The 22,709-nt window shown below is 52.0% G+C and overlaps 1 protein-coding gene and 6 gene segments (V, D, J or C); 6 read left to right on the top strand and 1 right to left on the bottom strand.

Annotated features, from left to right (window-relative positions):
- The window catches only part of LOC119568011, a 937,337-nt gene extending 916,649 nt beyond the window's left edge, over positions 1–20,688 (top strand). The window contains 4 exon segments of the C gene segment in view: positions 18,318–18,614; positions 19,082–19,399; positions 19,587–19,913; positions 20,239–20,688. Of these exon segments, the coding sequence occupies positions 18,318–18,614; positions 19,082–19,399; positions 19,587–19,913; positions 20,239–20,579 (1,283 nt within the window).
- The window catches only part of LOC102932895, a 489,191-nt gene that overhangs the window by 52,231 nt on the left and 414,251 nt on the right, over positions 1–22,709 (top strand).
- The window catches only part of LOC102940154 (immunoglobulin epsilon heavy chain-like), a 1,331,510-nt gene that overhangs the window by 928,725 nt on the left and 380,076 nt on the right, over positions 1–22,709 (top strand). The window lies entirely within an intron of this gene.
- LOC119563587 overlaps positions 1–22,709 on the top strand; it is a 797,667-nt gene that overhangs the window by 414,914 nt on the left and 360,044 nt on the right.
- The window catches only part of LOC119567833, a 275,078-nt gene that overhangs the window by 58,087 nt on the left and 194,282 nt on the right, over positions 1–22,709 (top strand).
- Positions 1–22,709, top strand: part of LOC122462688 — a 104,340-nt gene that overhangs the window by 58,128 nt on the left and 23,503 nt on the right.
- On the bottom strand, positions 8,462–15,417 carry LOC119567843. The segment is given in 6 exon segments: positions 8,462–9,016; positions 9,362–9,691; positions 10,574–10,908; positions 12,159–12,476; positions 13,079–13,405; positions 13,849–15,417. Coding segments are annotated over 3 exon segments (770 nt in total).

Below are 22,709 nucleotides of genomic sequence, written 5' to 3'. Positions count from 1 at the left end.
CCAGCCACGCCTGCGTCCTGCCAGGATGTCTGGCTTGAGCTGGAGCTCATGTTCCAGACAGAGACACCAGCCTTGTCAAACCGCCTCAGGGAACGGCCACTGCCCAGCGGGTGCCGCACACCAAATCCCTGGGGAGCCGCAGCTGCCTCCGCCGATTCTCCCTGCTTCTGGTACCAGGCCCATTGCACCATGCCCCTGCTGTGACGTTATCTGATTACAATATGACCCTATAGATCATTGTTGCAACCACTGTTATATATTTGTAAAAAGGTTGTCAAGTGTGGTGTCTATGAAAAGGTTATGACTTGCTGGTTATGATTATGCTATCTGTATGCATGTGTCATTTTTGTATGTGAAGTTATAAGTTGGCTCTATACCTGGATTTCAAATGTTTGCTCCTGGGGTAACACCCACAAGGTATTTGGCCAGCACATCTTGGAGGGACTGTTTAAATTAAGTGGCTCATCAAAAAACCCTTGGTTGACAATGGACTATGGGAGACACCCATCTACACTGAGTGGACTGTCATGTAAATGTGCTGTCTGGAGCACAGGTAATGGCTTCCTACAATGATTGAGCAAAATTGGGCATGGACATGTGACTTGCCCATGTGACTCCAAACTCCATCTTGTTGCTGTAATTTTCCACAGTAAGAACAATGGGATGCGCTCCACATGGCTGAAGCTATAAAAGGCCTGGAAACCCCTCCATTTTGTCTTCAATCCTGCTTCTTCCCTCTGGAGGAACTTTGCTACAAACTGAAGCTCTGAACAAAGGACTGAATGACCCATCCCAGCTGTGGATGCACTACGGAGACTTGACTTAGGCCAGCAGTTTAGTCCATCACTGCTACAAGCCTGAACCAAGAACTTTGCCATTACTGGATGTAATTGATTCCTTTAACCAATTCCAACTCTAGCCTTTCTTTCTTTCTTTTTATGAATAAACCTTTAGATTTTTAGATACTAAAGGATTGGTACCAAAGTGATTTTTGGGTAAGATCTAAGTTATATATTGACCTGGGTGTGTGGCTCCTCCTTTGGGATCAGAAGAACCTTTTATTTGATGAAACTGGTTGTAAAGAACCACTCATCTCTGAACCCAGTGCTTTTGGTGGTGATATAAGAACTGAAATGCCAAGGAAACGACTTTTATGACTCCTTGTTAACCAGTGTGGTGAAACAGGAGTTTACTTTTGTTGCTGGTTTGGTATATCCTATGGGAAATAAGCCACCAGTCTGGGGGTGTATCTGCCCTATTTCTCAGCAGTTCATCCTGAATTTGGGCATCCTCAGTTCTGACCCACTGAGGCACGGTTACACCTGCCACGGAACCGGCTTCACAGGCACCTCTGGCCCTTTGTGCATCTGGGCCCGACGACTGATCCTTAATGATCGCGGCTGAGTGGTTATTGATTGACGCTAGTTGATCCTTGCTCTTTGAAAATTTAGTTTTGCTCTTTAATGAGTGATTGTTCACTTTTGTTCAATGATTTTTAATTGGTTATTACTGATAAGTGATTATAGCGTATCATCAACGAATCATTAATTCCTGCTTACTTATGGTTGATCCTGGATTATTGATTTTTAACATTAATTACTGATCTGTGAGTGTTGATTATTGATAATTAATTGCAGATTAATGGCTATTCAGCATTAATTACAGATCACTAAGTACTGACCAGAGATCCCTGATTACTGACTTTCTCGGGGATAATTAATTAGAATTGATAAAAGATTGTTGATTCTCATTGATTGATCACTCCCATATCAACAGTCATGGGAGCTCGTTAATTAGTGATGACGGATGGTGGATTATTAATAAGTAATCGTTCCTGATTCTCTCTCATTGATCGTTGGTCACTGTCAGGAATCAGGGCTGGCAGCAGAGCCAGTCCCAGGCAACCTGACGTGCGCACCTGGCCTGGAGCCGGCTGCCTGATTGGCTCCGCCCTGATTGCTTGGCAGAGTCAGCAGCCCGGTTCATGAGCCCAGCAGAAGTTAAGCAGCTGCCCAAAGAATTTCCCCAGGGCTGCGATAGCAGCTGTGACTGCTTGTTCCAGCCCTGTTCCTGCCTTGTTCCCATCTGGGTCCAGCCCAGCTCCTGCCTTCTTCCCGTCTGGGTCCAGCCTGGCTCCTGCCTTCTTCCTGTCTGGGTCCAGCCCGGCTCCTGCCTTCTTCCCGTCTGGGTCCAGGCTGGCTCCTGCCTTCTTCCTGTCTGGGTCCAGCCTGGCTCCTGCCTTCTTCCTGTCTGGGTCCAGCCCGGCTCCTGCCTTCTTCCCGTCTGGGTCCAGCCTGGCTCCTGCCTTCTTCCCGTCTGAGTCCAGCCCGGCTCCTGCCTTCTTCCCGTCTGGGTCCAGCCCGGCTCCTGCCTTCTTCCCGTCTGGGTCCAGCCCGGCTCCTGCCTTCTTCCCGTCTGGGTCCAGCCCGGCTCCTGCCTTCTTCCCGCCTGGGTCCAGCCCGGCTCCTGCCTTCTTCCTGTCTGGGTCCAGCCATGCGCCTAACCCTGGGCTCCAACTCCTGACTGTGGCTCTCGCCCTTGGCTCTGGCCTCTGACAATCACTGACTATGGGTGGTGATGGCGGCTGGCGGCTGGCTGCATGCTGATGGCGTGGGATCGATTCCTGAGCACGGGTTGTTGCTCTGAGCAGTGACGCGGGACCATGAAGGTCGCTGTTGCTCTTACCTTAAGCAGCGTGACGCCGGCGCTGTACAACAGGCTGAGCAGGAAGAGAGCAATGAAGGCAACAGGTGTCCAGAGACCGTCAGATTCCTCCTCTCCTCCTTCAACACAGACGCCTTGGTCCTCCACGAGGCAGAGAGGAGCTGGGATGAGACACACGTGCCGGTTAGAGAGGCCTCTTCGTTAACCCAGGGAGCTGAGCGGGCACAGCGGGGAGCTCCGATCTGTGCTCTTGGCAGGAGATCCCCGTCCAGGGCCAGAGACAGAGGGTCCCTGCCAGGGGAGACCGGGCAGGCTGCAGGTGGAGACCCCCCGTCACAGGCTGCAATTCTCACAGCAGCCTCAGGGATTTCAGCCCCAACTTCCATTAAATTTCACGCCCTTTGGCTCCTTTACACACCCCAGCCACCCCGAGCATGTGATTCCCAACCCCAGGCCAGCAACAGAGCTGGGCTGAGACCTGCCAATGCATAGCTCAATGGGGCCATGCACACCCAACCAACAGCAGCATCTTCCCAGCCAATGCCAGCTTGAGCCATGCTGGGACCAGTTCCCGGGCAGCAGAAGCACCAATTCCCCCCGATCCCTATTTTGGGGACCTGGGGAATTTACCCACGGAGCTGTTCTGAGACCTCCCTCAACTCGTATCATCCCACGGGCAGTGAACAGAGCACTAGGATGGGACTCAGGACCCCCATGGGTCTATTCCCAGCTCTGTCATTGACACTGCAGAACCTCAGGAAATTCACCTCCCCTCTCTGTGCCTCAGTTTCCCTTCACACCCTTTCTCTGTTTGGATATTAAGCTCTTCTGGGTGTGCAGCTCCTAGCGCATTGGGGTCCCAAACTCAGTGGAGACCTCTACACACGACTGTAATACACCTAATAACGGGGCCATCTGATGGGAACAACTTTTAAGCCACTACCCGCTTGGACTCCATTTCAACCCATGCTCCTAGAAGGGGAAAGATCTGTAGCTCATCACCACATTTGGGCAACACCTGACCAGCCCACCCGCAAGCCCTACAAAAAGGGGGGAAAGGCACGGCCACCCCATCAGCAACACCCTGAGCTGCCCCATATTGTCAGACACTGGAAACAGAAGTGATGGCCCCCAACTGACTTTTCCCTTGGGGCGACTCTGCCACCATCACACAGCGTGACCTCTCTCCCTGTAGGCAGACGTCTCCATGGCCCATTTCTAATTCCTTCAGCCGTTTATGTGGTTGTGTCATGGGGACTGAGTCAAGACCTCTCCCAACTCATCCCACATGGGATACCATTCAGTCAGAGCCCCTTTCACCCACCACCAGCCTGGGCTCCATTGGGAACCCGTTCCCAAGAGCTGGAAGGACTCACAGCCCAGCATTCCCTGAGCCTGTCCATGTGTCTTGTCAATGGCATGAACATCGCCTGGGAAATGGCCTGGAGCCTCCTTAATTTTGTACACACCTGGGCACTCAAAGGGACATCAGGATTACAGTCCCTCTCCGCTTTATCTGGGAAACTACAGTTATTGAAACATCGTGGCCCAGAGACAATGATTCGCTCTGGGTTTGGTTTACAGCCACAGTGGAAGACCACAGCTCTCCAGATGTACAGGCTGAAAACTTAATTCTCCCACCAACGCACTCTATGACCTGGGCCATAGAGTTCGGTGGTGGATAATTGATATGACCTTCCTAGGTCTGAAACCTTGACTGGTGCATTTGTAGATCTTAAGGCCAGAAGGAACCATTACAGCATCAAGTCTGACCTCCTGTATGCCACAGGCCAGAGAATCTCAGCCAGCTAGCCCACTACGGAGCCCAATGACTTGTCTTTGATGGGCGCATATCTTCCAGAAGGGACCCCAGGCTGGATGTACAAATCTCAAGAGATGGAGACTTCACCACTTCCACTGGAAGTTAGTTCCAAAGGTTTCCTTCCATATGTTGTGCCTTATTATTAATTTGTTCTCTCTGCATTTAACTTCCAGCCATTGGCACCTCTTAAGCCTTTCTATACTAAGTTAGACACCTTTAGTGCCTAGTGTTTTCTCGCTGTGACACAGGGCCAGAAAGGGTTACACAACTAGTAGGCTACTTAACCCAGATTCAAGCTTCAGAGACATAGTTAGTTAGTTCCCATTACGCCTCTGACATTTAGGGCAGTGATGAAGCTCCTCCACTCCTGTCTGTTTCTGGCAAGTCTTTCAATGGTTCCCCAGCTGTGCCCCAGATTTCTCTTTAGAGACATAGTAGTAGATAATGTTTGTGATGTTGTCATCGGCACCGACTTCCCCTCTGCCCAGTGGGTGCTCTGCCCCTGGTCCCACCCCTGCCTCGCCTCTTCCCGCCCCTGCACTGTCCTTGCCCCACCCCCATTCCACCCCTTGACCAAAGTCCCAGCCCCACCCTGCCTTTTCTCACCCCAGCCCCGCCCTCTTCCCACCCCATTCCACCCCCTTCCCCCAAGTCCCCACCCCTGCCCTGCCTCTTCTCCGCTTCCTCCCCCGAGCGCACGGCGTCCCCACTCCTCCCCCTCCTCCCGGAAAGTCCTAAGCGCTGCCAAACAGCTGTTAGGCAGCAGGGGGGAGCAGGAAGCTGGGAGGGAGGGGGAGGAGCGGGGACATGGCACGCTCGAGGGAGTGGGAAAAGGAGACGAGGAGGGGGGAGCTTGGCTGCTGCTTGGTGCAGAGCACCCGCTAATTTTTCCCTGTGGGTGCTCCAGCCCTGGAGCACCCACGGAGTCGGCGCCTTTGGGTGTTGTGTGTTTACATATATATTGTTAGAGGTTGACAATGTAACCAAACAGTTCCTGTCTATCACTGTACTCTGCTGATTCAGAAATCAAAAGGAGATATTGACATTTAAATGAACTGTGAATGAAGTGATATCACTGTCTTAAATTCTCTTTGAAGTATATAGAATCATAGAAGATACAGTAAAGTACCTGCAAATGGTGGGAGGTAGGCAATTGCTTTATGTTAATCCATGTAGCTAATTACTGGTGATGCTTAGGAAATAGGAAGTTACTTCAAAGACACTATCCTTCACCCAAGGAATACCTGCTGTCAAGAGGCTGACAGTAGGCTGCCAGGGGTCTATAAAAATTCTTGGGCCCTGATCCTTTCATCTCAGATCTGCTTAAGATTCGTCAGGGGAAGTTTGAGTCATAAGACAGAGGCCTCCAGTTCTATTCTGCATCATCCTGATATTGGCCATGGACATTGGACTATAACCTGATAAACTGATTCTAGAAGGGACTCGTTGCAACTCTGAAGCTAACCATCTCTGCTATGAAACTGACCTAAGAACTCTATTCCTACCTGTACTTTTTAACCAGAAGTCTCTCTCTCTCTCTTTTCTTTTTTAATAAATTATAGTTTAGTTAATAAGAATTGGCTGTAAGCATCTATTTGGGTAAGATCTGAAATATTCCTTGACCAGATGGGCAATGTCTCCGATCCCTTGGGATTGGCAGAACTTTTATATGATTAACAAGATTTTCAGTAATCCTCATCATATTTGACTTGGCTGTCTGGGTGGGAGCTCAAGGCTGGGTTGCTTTAAGGGAACTGTATTTCTGGATTCTGGGTAATCAGTAAGGTATTGTAGAAGCTGTTTTGTTGTTAGTTTGGTGAATCTATCAGAATAACCACCAGTTTGGGGGATTGTCTGCCCTATTCTTTGCAATATGCCCTACTTGGGCGATCTCAGCATGGCCCACCAGGGACCCCGGTCACTCTCCATGGAGGTACTTATACATATCAATGAAGCCATCTCTTGAATGTCTCTTTCATAAGCTCAACCGATTCGGCTCCTCCCATCTCTCACTGGAAGGTATTTTCTCCAGCCCTCTAATCATTTTTCTGGTTCTCTTTTGCACTCTCTCCAATTTTTCAAACTTCTTTTTGAATATGTTGACATAACAATGGCGGTACTGCATCGGACCAGTCATCCATCTACCCCAGTAGCCTGTCTTCCAACAGTGGCTGATACCAGATGCATCAGATGGAATGGCCAGAATGAGGCAATTATCGAGTGATTAATCCACTTTCATACTGTCCCAGCATCTGACCGTAAGAGGCTTAGGAACACCAAGAACATAGGGTTGCATCACTGACCATCTTGGCTAATAGCCACTGATGGACCTATTCTCCATGAATTTACCTAATTCTTTTCTGAACCCAGTTATGCTTTTGGACTTCACAACATCCACAGGTTGACTCTGTGTTGTGTGAAGAAGTACTTCCTTGTGTTTGCTTAAAACCTGTGGCCGTTTAATTTCATTGAGTGACCCCTGGCTCTTGTGTTATGTGAAGGAGTAAATAACACATCCTGATTCACTTTCTCGCCACCCGCCATGATTGTATAGACCTCTCTCAAATCCCCCCTAGCTGTCTCCTTAGATGAACAGTGCCAGCCTTTTTAATCTCTCCTCATGGAAGCTGCTCCGTAGCCCTGTTGCTCTTCTCTGTACCTTTTCCATTTCTATTATATCTCTTTGGCGATGGGGCGACCAGAACTGCACGCAGTATTCAAGCTGTGGGCATACCGTGGATTTATACAGAGGCAATATGGTACTTACTGTCTTATTATCTGTCCCTTTCCTAATGGAGCCTAACATTCTGTTACCGCTTCTGACCATTCCTGCACATTGACCCCAGAACTGGATGCTGTATTCCAGTGTCGGTCTCCCCAGTGCCATACTCAGAAGTGAAATCACTTCCCCTGATCACCACCCACCTGTTCACACATCCAGGGACAATGGGGACAGAGCTGCTGGGAATGAAGGCTCCTAACTCAGTCTCACCCTGCCGCCTAGCTCCCTGCAGACATAACACCAGGTTCCTGGAGGCTCTGCCTCCACCTTATGTGGTCAGGTGAGGAAGCATCTCCTCGGGGTTCTGACACCAGCGTGGCTAGGCCTACATTGCTGGACAGGTGCAATGGTTAAGTCACAAGTCTTGGAGATGGGGGACCAGGGCTCTATTCCCACTGACCTGCAGCGTGACCAGAGACAAGCCACTTGGGCTGGGGTCTTTAAAGGACTCTTAGGCAATTAGTTGCCACTGAAATAAACTCATAATTCCAGGGGGAGATTGGTGTCTCACCCCTTCGAGCATCCCAGATATAATCCTTTTGTGCCTCCCAGCCTCTCTGTGCTGAGACTGTGAGCACCTTGCATTAAGGATGTTTCCTCTGTGTGTTCATGCAGCACCCATCACAATGGGGCCCTAACCTTGGTCAGGACATCTAGGAGCTGCAATATCATGAACAATAGCAAGTCACTGCCGAGGGATGGGCAGCCAGACTCATGACATTGCATGAGGATGGATGGATGCACAGAGGATATTGCATAATTTCGGACGGATGGATGGATGTTGTAGAAGCAAAGGTAGACAGATGACACTGCAGATGTTGGACGGATGGACAGGGATTGCAAAAGGGAGAACAGACAAAGTCAAATATTGCCAAGGGAAAGATGGATAAACAGACATAGTGCAGAGAGAGAGACTGCAGGTGGGCAGGAAAATGGACAGCAAGTAAAGAGGGGAAAACAGACAAAGGTATGGCAGAGGATAGGATGGATGGATAGATCCTGCAGAAGGAAGCTTTGATGAATAGATCTAGATAATGCATCAAATAATGCATAAGGAGACTGGATGGATAGTAAGAGATACTTCAGAAAGAAGGGTGGTGAATGGATATAGATGATGTAGGAGGGAGGCTGGGCTGGTGGATAAGACATCGAGATGGCCCCTGCTAGAAGAAGACATCCCATTGAACACAAACTCTGGCATGCTGCATTTTTATTTGGGCATATTCCACACACAGCCACGCTCTGTACACCAGAGCTCCCACAGCTTTACACACAGGCTAAGAGGAATCCCAGACCCCACGAGGTTCCCTGGCCATCTCAGATACGCCATGAGGAGCCCACACGGCTCTGCTCCTCAGTAGCAGGTGACGTCGGTATCGGACAAGATCACAGAGACATTGACAGCGCTGGGTTTACCGGAGGCTTTGTCCACGCTCCGCTGGACGAAGGTCATGGGCAGACCCTCGTGCCCCACCATGCAGGCGTACGTGTCCCCCCATCCCCATTCAGATGCCAAGACATTGAGCTTGCTGTAGATGAAGTAGCGCTCCTCCTTCCCGGCCTCCCGGACGGGACCGATGTTGGTGTAGGCCTCCTGGGGCACGGGCCGGTCCTGCTGGGTCCATGTCACCAAGATGTCTCTGGGCCGGAAGCCGGAGGCCAGGCAGGTGATGGTGGCCAATTCCCGGAGCGCCAGCTCCTCAGCGTGAGGAGGGAAGATGTAGACAGAAGGGTTATGGGAGAGACCACTGCAACAAGGAAACACCAAAGGGTTAATGGTGAGGGATGAGAACCAGGAGTCCTGGCTGCCATCCCCCACACAACCCCCCTGCTACAACCCACTGGACCCCACCCCTCACTCTGCTCCCAGAGCTGGAAAAAGAAACCAGGAGTCCTGACTCTCCGTCCCCTTCTGTCTCATAAATTTGCACATTTGATCCCACCCACAAATGTGTAATGCCTAGTCTCACTGACCTGACGCCAGATCAGAGCTAGCACCCCCTAGAGACAAAAGGACCTGTGTCCCATTCCCCACACCCTGAGCCAGCCAGATTGGAGCTAGCACCCCCTACGGGGGAAAGGAGGGTTCTTACCATGAATCTTGTGGATGGTCTTGACAATGGCTGATGGGATGTCTTGGTGCTTCACTGTGCAGGTGAACTCCTCCCCTGCCTGCCACTCCTCCATGCACACCCGCAGGATGCTGGTTGCACTGTAGGTGCCATTTTCCTGCAGCACCGGCTCCCTGGAGACCACGGCCAATGGGCCCCCGCTACCCTGGTTCCAGGAGACCTCCAGGCTTCCGGGGGTCTCCATGCTGCTCACCAAACAACTGATGGTGGCGTTCTGCCCTATGTAGAGATCCTCCAGGGAAGGGGGAAGGAGAAAGACCTCCAGAGGATGTTGATTACAGTTTCCGCCACCTGGTTGGGGGCAGGAGGCAGCGTTGAGGCCTGAGATGAGTGAATACTCAAGAGGCACCAGCTGATAACTAAGTGCCTCTGTCTCAGGGGTGCAAAGCCCAGGGGCTGTTTTGGGAAGGGGCCAAGGGTCATTGGGGTGGGAAATAGGGCACTGGGTTCCCTGATGGAAGGGGAAGGACCCTCATCTCATGTGGTGTCGGGAACAACGGCTGAGGTTTTCCAACACACCCAGGGATTGGGATTCCTGGGTCCCATTATTATTATTTGGGTCTCTGGGTCCCATGAGCAGATCTGAAGGTCTCTGGCTCTGATGGGAGAAAGCCCCATTGTGGAAAAGATGGCAGGGGACAGACCTGCCATGTTTGCTCAACTCAGGGTCCTTCCAGCCTGAAATTCATGAGCTCAATGAAGATGACAGAGATGGCAACTGGGACACAGAGAGGAGAAATGACCTGCCCATGGTAATTCCTGACTCCTTTCCCCCACGCTGTAATCACTAGACACTACTCCCCTCCCAGAGCTGGGGATAGAACCCAGGAGTCCTGGCTCTCGGCCCCCTGCTGGAAGTACTAGATCCCACATCCAGAGCTCAGGATACAACTTGCATCCCCAAAACCCCTCCCCACTACACAGGCAGAAGGTGCTGTTTATATTTTACCCCAGTGATATTCTGGCTGCTGGTCTCCCAAGGTCCCTCAGGACTTGAGACCACAACTCTCACTGCAAGCCGATGTGGGAGTTGAGAGCGTGAATCCCTTTGGAAACCCCAGCATTGAAGCCTGAACTGGTGCTAGCTCCCTCACTAGCCCCTGGAGGTAATGGGGGCCTTGACCGTATTGGGATGAACAACCCTCTCATCACCCTTTGGAAGCTTCAACTCACAATTCCCTGGCTTCACCTTGACCTTCAAGGTTTCATTCAGCGTCATGTGCCACACCAGGCAGAAATACTGGGGCCCCGCTTCTCCTTCCCCCTTGGGCCTGGGGACTCTCAAGATGCTCTGAGTGGAGTAGGCCTGGCCAGATCTGACGATGGGGCCACTGCTGTACTGGGAGGCAGGACTATGGAGCCGTTGTGCTCCCAGCGGAAACTGATGTCTGCTGGGAAGAATCCAGTGACGTCGCAGAGGAACGTGTGGGAATCTCTCTTCCCTGGAGTTTCCTCTGGGTCCGGGCAGGAGACAGTGGCTGAGACAGTAGACTCATGGGCAGGGTAGGCTGGAAGGGACAGAGATGTGATATGAAGCTAATTTCTCTCCCGGAGATGGAATATGTCTCCACTGTGTCCCTCAGTCGAACATGTGAGGGGTGACCAACCTTGGCCATATTTATTATGGTATTTGCTGTTTTTCCTTAAATCCACAGCTCATGCGATGGCCAGGGAATCTCAGCTTTCATTTAATCAAAAAAGGAAGGGTCTGTCGCCACTGACTGCAAAGAAAAGTTTGAAAACATGATCCCCACCCACTCCCTTTAGCTTCCCAGCTCACCAACCAGAAAGCAAATAAAAGCAACCCAACATTTATTAAAATCTCTAGATTTCTTTCCACCCATTTCACAACTTTGTGGTTTGAAAAATTGAAAAGGGCTCAAAGAAGAGCCTCAATGAGGATTCAACAGATGTAAATGAGAGATTTAAGGAGTTATATTAGTTCAGTTCAGGGCAAACTGAAGAAGTGACTTGATTAGTGTATGAATACCTTCCCAGAGAGAAAATGTCGGGTACTAAAAAGTTCTTTAATCTAGCAGAAAAGGCAGAACAGGAACCAATGGCCAGAAATTGAAACCAGTCACATTCAAATTCGTTGTAAGGCAACAATACTGGAAGAAAACCATCAGAACAAACTATCAAGGGAAGTGGTGAATTCTCCATCCTTTGAGGGGTTCCAATCAAAACGGGATGTGTCTCTAGATGAAGCTTTAGTCAAAGACATGTTACTGGACTTGATAAAGGGGTAAATAGGTGAAATACTCTGGCCAGGGAAACATGAGGTCGGACTAGATGACCTAATGATCCTTCTGGCCTCAGACTCAATGAATCTAACTTTTATGGACCATCTTAACCCTACTTTATATCTTCTGTCCCTCATCACCTCTTGTGAAGGCTCTGGCTGAATCGTCACTTTGAAAGACCCAGGAAATATCCACCAGATCCTCCTCTATTTCCTCACCACCCTAATGGATTCTAGTGAATTGCAAGGGCTTCATTTTCCATGGCCAAAGCTGGTCTGAAAACATTCACCATTACTATTATTGTGGTGGGGTCTACTGGCCCAAACCGAGACTGCAACCCCCTCCCGCTAGGTGATGTACGGACGGGAAAGAGAGCTCCGTTCCAGAAACAGACACTGGCTGAAAGAAACCAAGGAGCCTTATCCCCACTTTGCAGGCCCAGGCACAGAGCAAGAGTAAAGTGATTTTGGCTGAGTTTGCAAAGGGAGTCAGGACTTAAACACAGACATACTCACTCATGTCCATGAGTGGCATATCCTGGGTGACTTCTCCAAAACAAGGAAGTTTCACTTTGCAAGTGAAGTTGGTCCTGCTCTTCCATTGCTCCAAGGTTATTTTGTGGGTGCTGGTGATGCTCTGAGTCCCATTGGCTTGTTCCGGGGCTCCTGTCTCCACCTCAGAGCTGGCTTTCCCATCCACTTCCCAAGCCACCTGAACATCTACCAAGATATAGCCCAGCACCAAGCACGTCACACGGGCTGTCTCCCCAATCAGGTCATCGTAGGACGGCTCGGTGACATAGACAGATGGAGCCACTGAGTTACTGAGACAGGCTGAGGAAATACAAAGGACTCATCTCAATAGGGAAAGAAGAGCAGAAGACTCCATGAATTCCCTGGGCCATGAAGGATACTACAGTGATGGGCGTTACAGAAGATTAGAGAGATACTGTCATTCCCCTAATTTTGTGATCCCTCAATTTCATGGGATGTTAGAAGGAAGGAAGAGAGAAACTATTGGAAAAAAAGCCTCTTTCTAGCTATCTAACAATCCCTTTCTGCCTCTCCATCTACACTTTCCTGTGCAACATCTATGGCTCCATCTATTTATTAATAATTATTCACATATATACATCCCCTTTCTCACTCCATCCATCCATCAGACCTATCTTTCTATCCAACCATCATATCCATCTTTCCTTCCAGTCATTCATCCTTCTAGCCACAGTATCTATCTCTCTATCCATCCAGCCACCATATCTATCACTGCATCCACCCATCCCTCTCCCCACCCACTCCCAGTATCCATCTCACTATTGTATTTCTATGTCACCCATCACCCTGGGATCTGGGCACAGTCCCACCTACCCTTAGGCGAGGCGGGTTTCTGAGTAACCCTTCATCCCACCCCACCGTGCATGACCATAGCCCCTCACCCAAGCACTTGCTGGTGTTGTGCATGAAGTGCTCCGTTCCCCTCGCTGGGAGGGTAACTTTACAGGTGTAGACGTCCTCCTTCTCCCAGCTCTCCTTGGTGACGTTCACTCAGCTCTGGCCCATATAGAAGCCTTCTGTGCCCTTCCAAATGGAGAAGTCCGTGGTGGGAAGGTTCCCCTTCTCACCATTCACCAGCCATTCCACTTTGGCTGCACCGGGGCTGAATCTCAGGAGGAGGCAAACCACCTCCAGCTGCTTCTCCAAAGAGTTGCGCTCACAGGAGGGGCCTAGGAGGCGAACCTCAGGATGAATGAGAGCCTCACATACTGGGAGCAAAGACAGAAAATGGATACCAGGTCAGAGGCATGAATCAATTGCAGTTTTACAGCTCTGAGGACAATGTGCTCAAGTCCTGAATGACAACTGAGAGAGGAAAGTTTTACCTTTCCCTCCTTCCTTCCCTCTGCACCATTTCATCGATCTATCACTCTGTCTAAGTCATTGCTCCAGCCGTCCCTCCTTGTATCCATCCATACTTCTGTATCTCCATCAGTCCACCCACCTAGCCCACTCTCCATACCATCCATCCCTCTCTCTTTCACTCCCTACATCTTTCCCTCTTCACTGTCCATCCATACATCCATCCCTTTTCTTCTCTATCCTCCCTCCCATGGACGCTGTCATTGTATTGCCCCACTCCCTCTGACACTTTATTGCACACTTCTGCCTCAGTCTTTTCTTCATTCTCTGGCATCCCAATGTAGCTCACCATTCGTGATCTCCACATCTATCTTTTTATGGGAGGGAGTGTGCTCCACACTGCACTGGTAGGTGTTGTTCACCAGGTCCCAGGCAGGGACGGTGAGCTGGCTGACGAGGGTGAAGGCCCTGCCACTGCTCTGTGCCGCGGCTGGGAAGGTCTTGATCCCATTGGTCACCGTGCCAGAATTCCACTTGATGTCCACGGGCTCCGGGAAATAGCCAGTCACGAGGCAGGCTACAGTCACCTCACAAGTGGAGCTCCCAGCAATGTCGTCACAACAGGGGAACAAAGGGAACACAGAGGGGGGTTGTGGGAGCTCTGTCAGAGAGAAAGGCAAGTCAGGATGTTAAGAACTGAGAATCCTAAACCCAAAGAATGGTGGGACTCCAACCTCATAGGGGGCTCTACAGAGCCAGGAGCCCTGGCTGTGAGCCTGCTCACCTCTCTATTCCACCAGACCCCACTCCTTCCCAGACTCCTAGAGAGAACCCAGGAGCCCTGGCTCCCAACCCCATACACACACAAACCCACTAGATCACTCACTCCTTGAAGAGCTTGTGATGCATACAGAGAGATGCACTGCAAGGAAACATTTGAATACCTATTATCTCACTATCCTTCCCTTCCAGGATCAGTCTATCCCCAGACCTACGAGAGGAGTGGGGTCTTGTGGCTTAGAATGTGGGGGCTGGGAGCCAGAACTCCTGGGTTCTATCCCCAGCTCCAGGACAGCAGTAAAGTCTGTTTTTTCACACACACGCCCCCCATGGCAGGTTCTCTAAAAGACACCCCCACACACACACACCAGAGACTTCAATCTTTTCTGCGCTCTGCAGGCTTCATGACTGAATCTCTGGTGAAAACCAACAAACAACCAATATGGGCCAAAAAGGGGAAGTTGAGACAAGTGAAAGCTGTTTTTTCACGCCAGCACTCGCCCCATCCAATCCACTTTTCACACCTTCTCACCAGCTTCAACACTAAAAGCTCCTGAGTGGGCGTCACTGATAGATAACAACCTATAATTATCTTTGATGACCATTGTGGGGGAAGAAGAGGGGATGTCCGACAGGCAAAGAAACCTCAGATGAACAATCCAAATGACACAGACCACAGTGGGACACATGGACAGAACCCTCCAGTCTCCAGGGCCAGGCTGCAACCCACCATGGCTGATAATTTGGTGAGTAAATTAGAGGAAAGCGGCTGCTATTGGGGTGATACAGGGGGTGTTTTAACCCTATCAGAGTGAGCACCTTTAGGGAAGAAAACTTTGTAGAGAGGGGAGCAGGACTCCTGGGTTCTCTCCCCAACTCTGGGAGGGCAGTGGGGTCTGGTGGTTAGAATGGGAGTGGTGCTGGAAGCCAGGACTCCTGGGTTCTATCCCCAGCTCTGGGAGGGGAGCTGGGACAAGTGGGTAGAGCAGTGGGGGCTGGAAGCCAGGACTCCTGGGTTCTCTCCTCAGCTCTGGGAGGGCTGTGGGGTCTAGTGACTTAGAGCAGGGGGACTGGGAGCCAGGAGTGTTGTGCTCTGTTCTCACCTATGAAGGCAGTGGGGTACATCCCCCTGTGTGGACCCAAAACCAGGGAAGGGTGCAGAACATGGCTCCCCTGCAGAGCCTGGATATGCTGGGGAGGTCGGGATGGGTAACATAGGCAGTGCTGTGCCCCCCACCCCCCACAGAGACAGGGGAACAGAGGTGCTTATCTCACACTCTAGCTATAAGCTGGGATAACAGCTTTGAAAGGGGTCCAGAGCTGGGCTAGCAGGGGCTGCACATCAGGAGTGAGGGGCACCGGCAGGGCTGTGGGGGAGCCCAGGGCTGTGCTGGCAGGGGCTGTGGGTCGGGAGTGAGGGGCACAGGCAAGGCCAGGGGCGGCAGGGCTGGGATAGCAGGGGCTACAGGTCAGGAATGAGGGGCACTGGCAGAGCTGTGGGGAACCCAGGGCTGGAGTAGCATGGGCTGTGGGTAAAAAGTGAGGGGTACCAGCAGAGCTGGGGGCAGCCCAGGGCTGGGATAACAGGGGGCTGCAGGTCAGGAGTGAGGGGAACCAGCAGAGCTGTAGAGGGAGCCCAGAGCTGGGCTAGCCGGGGCTGCAGGTCAGGAGTGAGGGGCACCGGCAGGGCTCAGGGGGGCAGGGCTGGGCTAGCAGGGCCTGCAGGTTGGGACTGAGGGACACTGGAAGAATTGGGGGGAGGCCAGGGCTGGTCTAGCAGATGCTGCGGGTTGGGAGTTAGGGGCACCAGCAGAGCTTGGGAGAGCCAGGGCTGCGATAGCAGGCGGCTGTGGGATGGGAGTGAGGGGCACAGGCAGGGCTGGGGGGAGACCAGGGCTCGGCTAGCAGGGGCTGCAGGTCAGGAGTGAGAGGCACTGGCAGAGTTGTGGGGGGCAGGGCTGGGCTAGCAGGAGGCTGGGGGTCAGGACTCAGGGACATAAGCAGACATGGGGTGCTCAGGGTTGGGGGGCTGAAACTAGAGGTTTGGGGGAACAGCTGAATTGTTTCTAAGGGGCTTTTGTTGTCTCCTCTCTTTAGCCCAGTCGAAAATATCTGCAACCAAAAACTTTCTAAACTGAGGCATAAATTTCCCTTTAGCATGTCCCTTGTCAGAGGTAAAACCCTCAACTCACCGAGCGTGGGAACACGTCTCTCTGAGCCATCCCAGCCTCCCTCCACCAGCTCTGTGCTCATGCTCCATGCTGAGGGCCGAGCGTGGGGAGTTCCCAGCACAGCTAGATGTCAGCTTGGCTGCCTGGGGCTGGATGTAACTGGCAGCCCCTCTTCGGGCAACAGCTCAGAGTTCAGGCTCCTAATTTGGCCTTTGAGTTGAGCTGGCTCCGTTTTTGCGGCGCATTCAGCTGGAGACGCATTGGGCTTCCTTTCCAAGGGGGATGAGCTCTGAGGTCTCCGGCTAAAGCCCACTGGAGATGCAGACCCCAGTAACTGCTCCCCAATGCGCCTCAAGTTTGGGCTTCTAGAAAGTGAGGCCGCTGGAATTCTTGGGAGATTTCTACTGTAGAGTTTAGGAAAGTGTCCAGCAAAATCTTCATCCAAATTGGTTAGAATATGAGTGTTTCTTGAGTGGGAATCTGGCTAGAAAGGTCGTGCGCGAGGGGACGTGAAAGCCAGTCGACTACTGAGTTTGGGGGAGGGAAGGTTTTTTACTCTAAGCCCAGAACTCTGACCCTAAACCAAACCTTAAACCCAACTACTTAGACACCCAACTCTGTCCTAACTCCCTAACCAGGACCCTAACCCCAGTGGACAGATGCACCAACTCCTTAACCCCAACACCCTAAACCTCGCCCTCTCCCTATAGTCCTATCCTCATACTGAACCCCGGCTCTCTAGCCCCTACTCCCTAACTCTGACCCTCAACTCTGACCCTCTCATCAAACCCAACCCCTAACCCTAACGTCCCAACCTGATCCCCCCAACCCTGACTTTAGATCACTTAGGCTGCAATGGTCCTGGGATCAGTAGAGTCCTCATTCTTATTTCTCTGTAAAGCTCCCGGTGCAATGGGTCCCTGATCCTAGATTGGGTTTTCTAGACCACTGTGAAACAAGTACTAACGACCAATTATACCCCTAACCATAACCCCAGCTCTAACCCTAACCTCCCCACCTTCACCCTGTAAGCACCAGAGCTTTGATGTCTCCAGTCTAATTTCAAGCATCCCAAAACAAGAACTATCAGAACTTGCAAATTAGTCCCTTGGTTTAGGAAACAAGAGTTTCACTAACTCCCTCTGAGAAATGGCATCAGACCCGGTAGGAATCTGATGGTTGAATGACTACAAAATTGGCTAGAAATCCAATCATAACACATCAAATATTGAACTTGAGAGTGGAAAGGTATTTGACCCAAACCATTAAACCATCACCCTTAATTCTACCCCAGCAACCTCTAGCCCTTAACCCCAGCACCTAACCCTAACCCTTAATCCTCCTCCCCTATGTATAATGATAACCCGAACTCTAACCCAAAGGGCCCATATGTCCTGGGTTGACTTGAACAGCCCCAGTCTTTCCTGCAATGTCCTGGGAACTCATTGGGGATATCTAACAATGTGCTTTTGAGCCATAGAAATGCTTACAAGCCAGTAGGGGCCAAAGATGTTACCGCCTAGGAACCTAATGAGATTTACCCAAGCTAAAATCACTAGTACAACAGGGTCTGTGCAGCACAAGTTAAATTGGGGGCCCTGCTCCTGGTCACTCTGTGACTCAACCAGGAAGATGGGGGGTTCCAATCTCAGGCACACACTTAAACACAGACATTAACAAGACCTTGCAATTGTCAACAGTCTCACCACAAGCTGTCTGCTGTGCTGAATGGAGCAGAGTGGGGCTCCGTTAGGGGATGCTCTCCCCCGGCATTGAGTGCTGGGCCCAGTGCCACGCTAGGGCCCCCGTGCTGCATGGAGCGGGGTAGGGGCTGCGTCTCATGGCCTCGCTCTCTCTCCCTTTGCAGCTAGCCCCACGGCCCCGTCTGTCTTCCCCCTGACCTCCTGCACCGACGACGACACCCACCAGATCACCTTCGGCTGCCTGGCCAAAGGATACTTCCCCGAGCCGGTCACCGTGACGTGGAGCCCAAATGTCGCCTCCTCGGGCGTGAAGACTTATCCCTCCCTGCTGCAACCTTCCAGCGGCCTCTACACGCTCAGCAGCCAGGTCACCGTCCCGTCCAGCAGCTGGAAGTCTAACACCTATAGCTGCAAAGTACAACACCAGCCCACCAGCTCCAGCATCTCCAAGGAAATCCCAAGTAGGGACAGCGCGATGCAGCCCGTTGGAAGGGCAGGGGTTGGGGCTCTCTCAGGTCCCTGATCTGGTGACTGGTGCAGGGAGAGAGGATGGGAGACTGCCAGTGCTGTGAGCCGAGGGAGTCACCACTGTGGGAGGAGAGATGGAGAGAGAGACACCACAGAGAGATGGGAGTGAATGGGCACAGCTAGATAGTGTTGGGTATGGAAAGAGAGAGGCCACGCACCAAAGGGTGGAGGGACGAAAAGAGAGACCATGCAAAGAGAAGCGATGGGTGCTGCAATGCAGGGAAAGGGGCAGAGGGCTCAGTAGGGAGCCCAGTGCTGCAGGGAGTGGGGGGCTCAGTAAGGGGCGCCATGCTGTGGACAACAGGGTGCTGGGGCTCAGTAGAGGGCACTGTGCTGCCGGGAGTGAGGGGGGCCCAGGAGGGGTCTGTACAACAACTAACCCCTGCCACCCTTCTCCCAGAGCCCATCCCCATTGAACCCGAGGTGCACGTCCTCCACTCCTCCTGCACCAGCAAGCCAGGTGCCATCCAGCTGGTGTGCTTCATCTCCGGCTTCTACCCCGAGCCTTTGACGGTGGAATGGCTGGTGGACGGCAAGCCCGGGCAACTTTCTGGTGACACCGACTCTGCCAAGAAGGACGCCAACGGCCGCACCTTCAGGACCCGCAGTAATGCCAGTGTCTCCCAGGACGAGTGGCTGGAGGGCAAGATGTACACCTGCCAGGTGTATCACCCGGGCACCGGAAGCAAAAAGCAGGACCACGCCCACAAGTGCAGAGGTGACACTGAGCCGGGCCAGGCTGCCTAGGAAGGGGAGGGGACACCGGGCTGGGCTCGAGGTGGGAGAGGAGTGGTGGGGGGAGACTGGGATGGGCTTTTTAGGGGACAGGGCGTGAGAGGAGATCGGGATGGGCTTGGGCAGGGGAGACCCAGCGTAGTGGCTGACCCAGGCTCTCCCATCCCCAGAAGAAAAAACATCTCCCAGCGACATCCAAGTCTTCCTGGTGCCCCCATCCCCCACCGCCCTGTACGTGACCCAGAGACCCATGCTCACCTGCCTGGTGGTCAACCTGCCGAGCGACTCCGGCCTCCGGGTGGTCTGGTCCCGGGAGAAGCCAGAGTCCATTAGGCCTGATGAGCCGGACATCACTGAGCACTTCAACGGCACCTTCACCGCCTCCAGGTCCATGCCCATCCTCACCCACGACTGGGAGGATGGAGAGACCTTTACCTGCAGAGTGGAGCACTCAGACCTACCCTCGCCCCTTGTGAAATCCATCTCCAAGAAGCCAGGTAAGAGGAGCTCAGGGTCCCTAAGGGGAAAGACTCCCCTATCCCCACCCCCAGCAGGGGGGATGCTCCTTAAGAGGAAGCCCCAACCCCCAACAACCTGAGATCCTGGCCCCTGAGTCCCTTTCCATCCCCAAATCCACACCCTCAAATTGTGCTCCAGAGATACCAGCTCCCAGTCCCCAGCCCCTCCATCCTGAAGGAGAGAGGGGATGTTCCTACCATCCTACACACGCACACACACACACACACACCATCCTTATCCCCATGTGCCCCAGATGAGTAATGTGCTTGGCTCATCTGTGTCCTCCATCCCCATCCACCGAAGGCAAGCACTCCACCCCGGGTGTCTACCTCCTGCGCCCCCACAACGAGGAGCTAAGGAGCAAAGGAGACTCCGTCAGCCTCACCTGCCTGGTGCGGGGCTTCTTCCCCGAGGACATCTCGGTGCAGTGGATGAAGAACCATGAAGGTGAAAAGGAGACTGACAACATCACCACTCCGCCCATGAAGGAAAAAGATGGCGACTCGAACTTCTTCCTCTACAGCAAGCTGAAAGTCAGCAAGGACAGCTGGAACAGCGGGGACACCTACACCTGCATGGTCATCCACGAAGCCCTGCAGATGAAGTTCACCCAGCGCAGTGTCAGCAAAGTCTCTGGTAAATGAAGACGTCTCCTCCCAGCCCCACTGGTAGCATTGTCCAGTACAGCTTCCTGTAAATAATCTCTGTGCCCTCAGTGATGACAAGTGAATAAACGGAACGAGTCTGAGCTCACCCCCAGGTCTCCTTGTTGTGGTGTCACTGGGTGAAATCTGCAGGTCGCCCAAGGTGGACAAGGTCCCAAGTTGCAGGCTGGGAGAAACCCAGATGCTATAAGGCTGGGGGTGCTAATACCCAGATCCTGTATGGGTGGATACATATACACCATGGATGGATACATAGATACATGGGTAGATTCCATGAAAGGAAAGATGAGTAGATGCCATGGAAGGAAGGATAGGTAGATATGTGGGTCCATGCCATGTAAGGAAGGATGAATGCATGCATGAGTACAGACACAGCATGGAAACAGTGATGGAGAAGGGGGGTAGATGCACAGTTACACATATACGCACGTACATACTGCGGAGGAGCAGACACATTCAAGCCAATCTCAGTTGGAAGGCCAGGTGTTCAAAGAGATGATTAGATGGATACATACTTCAGGGGGCAGGAGATATCACCAAGAGATATCACAAGGAGGAGGAGAGAAATAGAAAGATCATTATTTGGATTAAATTAACTCCTATACCCCCAACTGAGACCAGGACCCTGTTGGGATGGGCACAGCACAGACAGTGGGAGACAGTCCTTCTCACAACCTAAATACAGCAAGAGGAGGAGGAGAAACAGAGGTACCAAAAGTGGAAGGGACCTGCCCAAAATCACCGAGCATGTCAATGACAGAGCTAGAAACAGAATCCAGGTGTCCTGAATGTCCCACCCAGTGTGCCTGCAACTAGACTGCACTGCACTCAGGGAACGATGGTTGGATGGCTCAAAGAGGGTGGATGCCAAAGGATAAACAGATGCCAAGGGATAGAAAAAATGTATGGGGATCCGCAGATGGGTGGACGGATGGAGAGAAGGGTGCGTATGGGGGTATAGATGGATGGATGGTGAATGTTGGATGGGTACACTTTCTGAAGGATTGATGGATGGATAAATAGATGGACTGTCATAGATGGACAGGAGGAGATGGGGATGAATGGATGTATAAATGAATGTCAATGGATTGGTAGTTACATATGGCACTGGACTGGTACCGATGGGGATGGGCAGGTGGATGGATGAATGGGTTGTTACCCATAGTGAGTGAGTGATAGATGGAGATGAAAGGATGGGTAAATATGATAATGGCTGACTACATATATTTGGGAAAGGATGGATGGTAATGAATGGATTAGTGTCAATGGGTACCAATGGTGATGGAGGGACAGGGGGGGATGAATACTGAAAGGGATAGACAGATAAGTGGATGGGGTTGCATGGATGGATGGTGAGGGATGAGGATGGATGGACAGACAGACAGGACATTGGATGGCTGGATGGTTAGGAACAAGAATGGATGGATGGGTACAGATCCGTGTGGGTGGATGGAAGATACAGATGAGGGTGGATGGATGGTTAGGGATGAGCAAGGATGGATGGATGGTACAGATCAGGAGGGATGGGTAGATGATGGTTATGGATGAAGAAGGATGGATGGATGGCTAAGCAATCCCTAGGATCCCACTGAGGCAAGGTCCTCTAGGCTAGAACCTGTGCATGCCCAGAGGGGCATTGTGTCAAGGTCAGCATTTACCCCACATCCCATCCCACCCCAGAGAGGAGCAGGGAGAGTTTCCAGACAGAATCAGTGGAGGGAGGGCAATTCAAATTCCCTGACCCCTAAACACACCTCCCCTGCTGGCTAGGAGGCTAAGGGGTCTCCCTCCACCCCCGACCCCCTGTGGCAGCTGGGGAGGGGGTGATAGAACAACATACAGTAAACACCCTGCACCAGGGATCAGCTCCTGGCACCCAGTGCTCGCAAAGCAGCAGCAGTAGTAGGGCTGTTATCTGAAGCAGACACTCAGCAGGGCTCAGCTAAAGTCTCACTAGCTCTGGTGACATAGGGGGCCCAGGCAGTGGGGTGGGACAAAGGATGCAGACTCCTCTATGGCCCCACACATGAGCCCTGTCTCCTACCTAGCCCCAACAGGGCACCCACACACATACACGCACATGTGTGTGTGTGTGTGTGTGTGTGTGTG

This window comes from Chelonia mydas, chromosome 13 (assembly GCF_015237465.2).
Source record: "Chelonia mydas isolate rCheMyd1 chromosome 13, rCheMyd1.pri.v2, whole genome shotgun sequence".
NCBI classification, from domain to species: domain Eukaryota; kingdom Metazoa; phylum Chordata; order Testudines; family Cheloniidae; genus Chelonia; species Chelonia mydas.
Note: the sequence above shows the minus strand (reverse complement) of the source record. Positions and strands in the feature narration are given on the sequence as shown.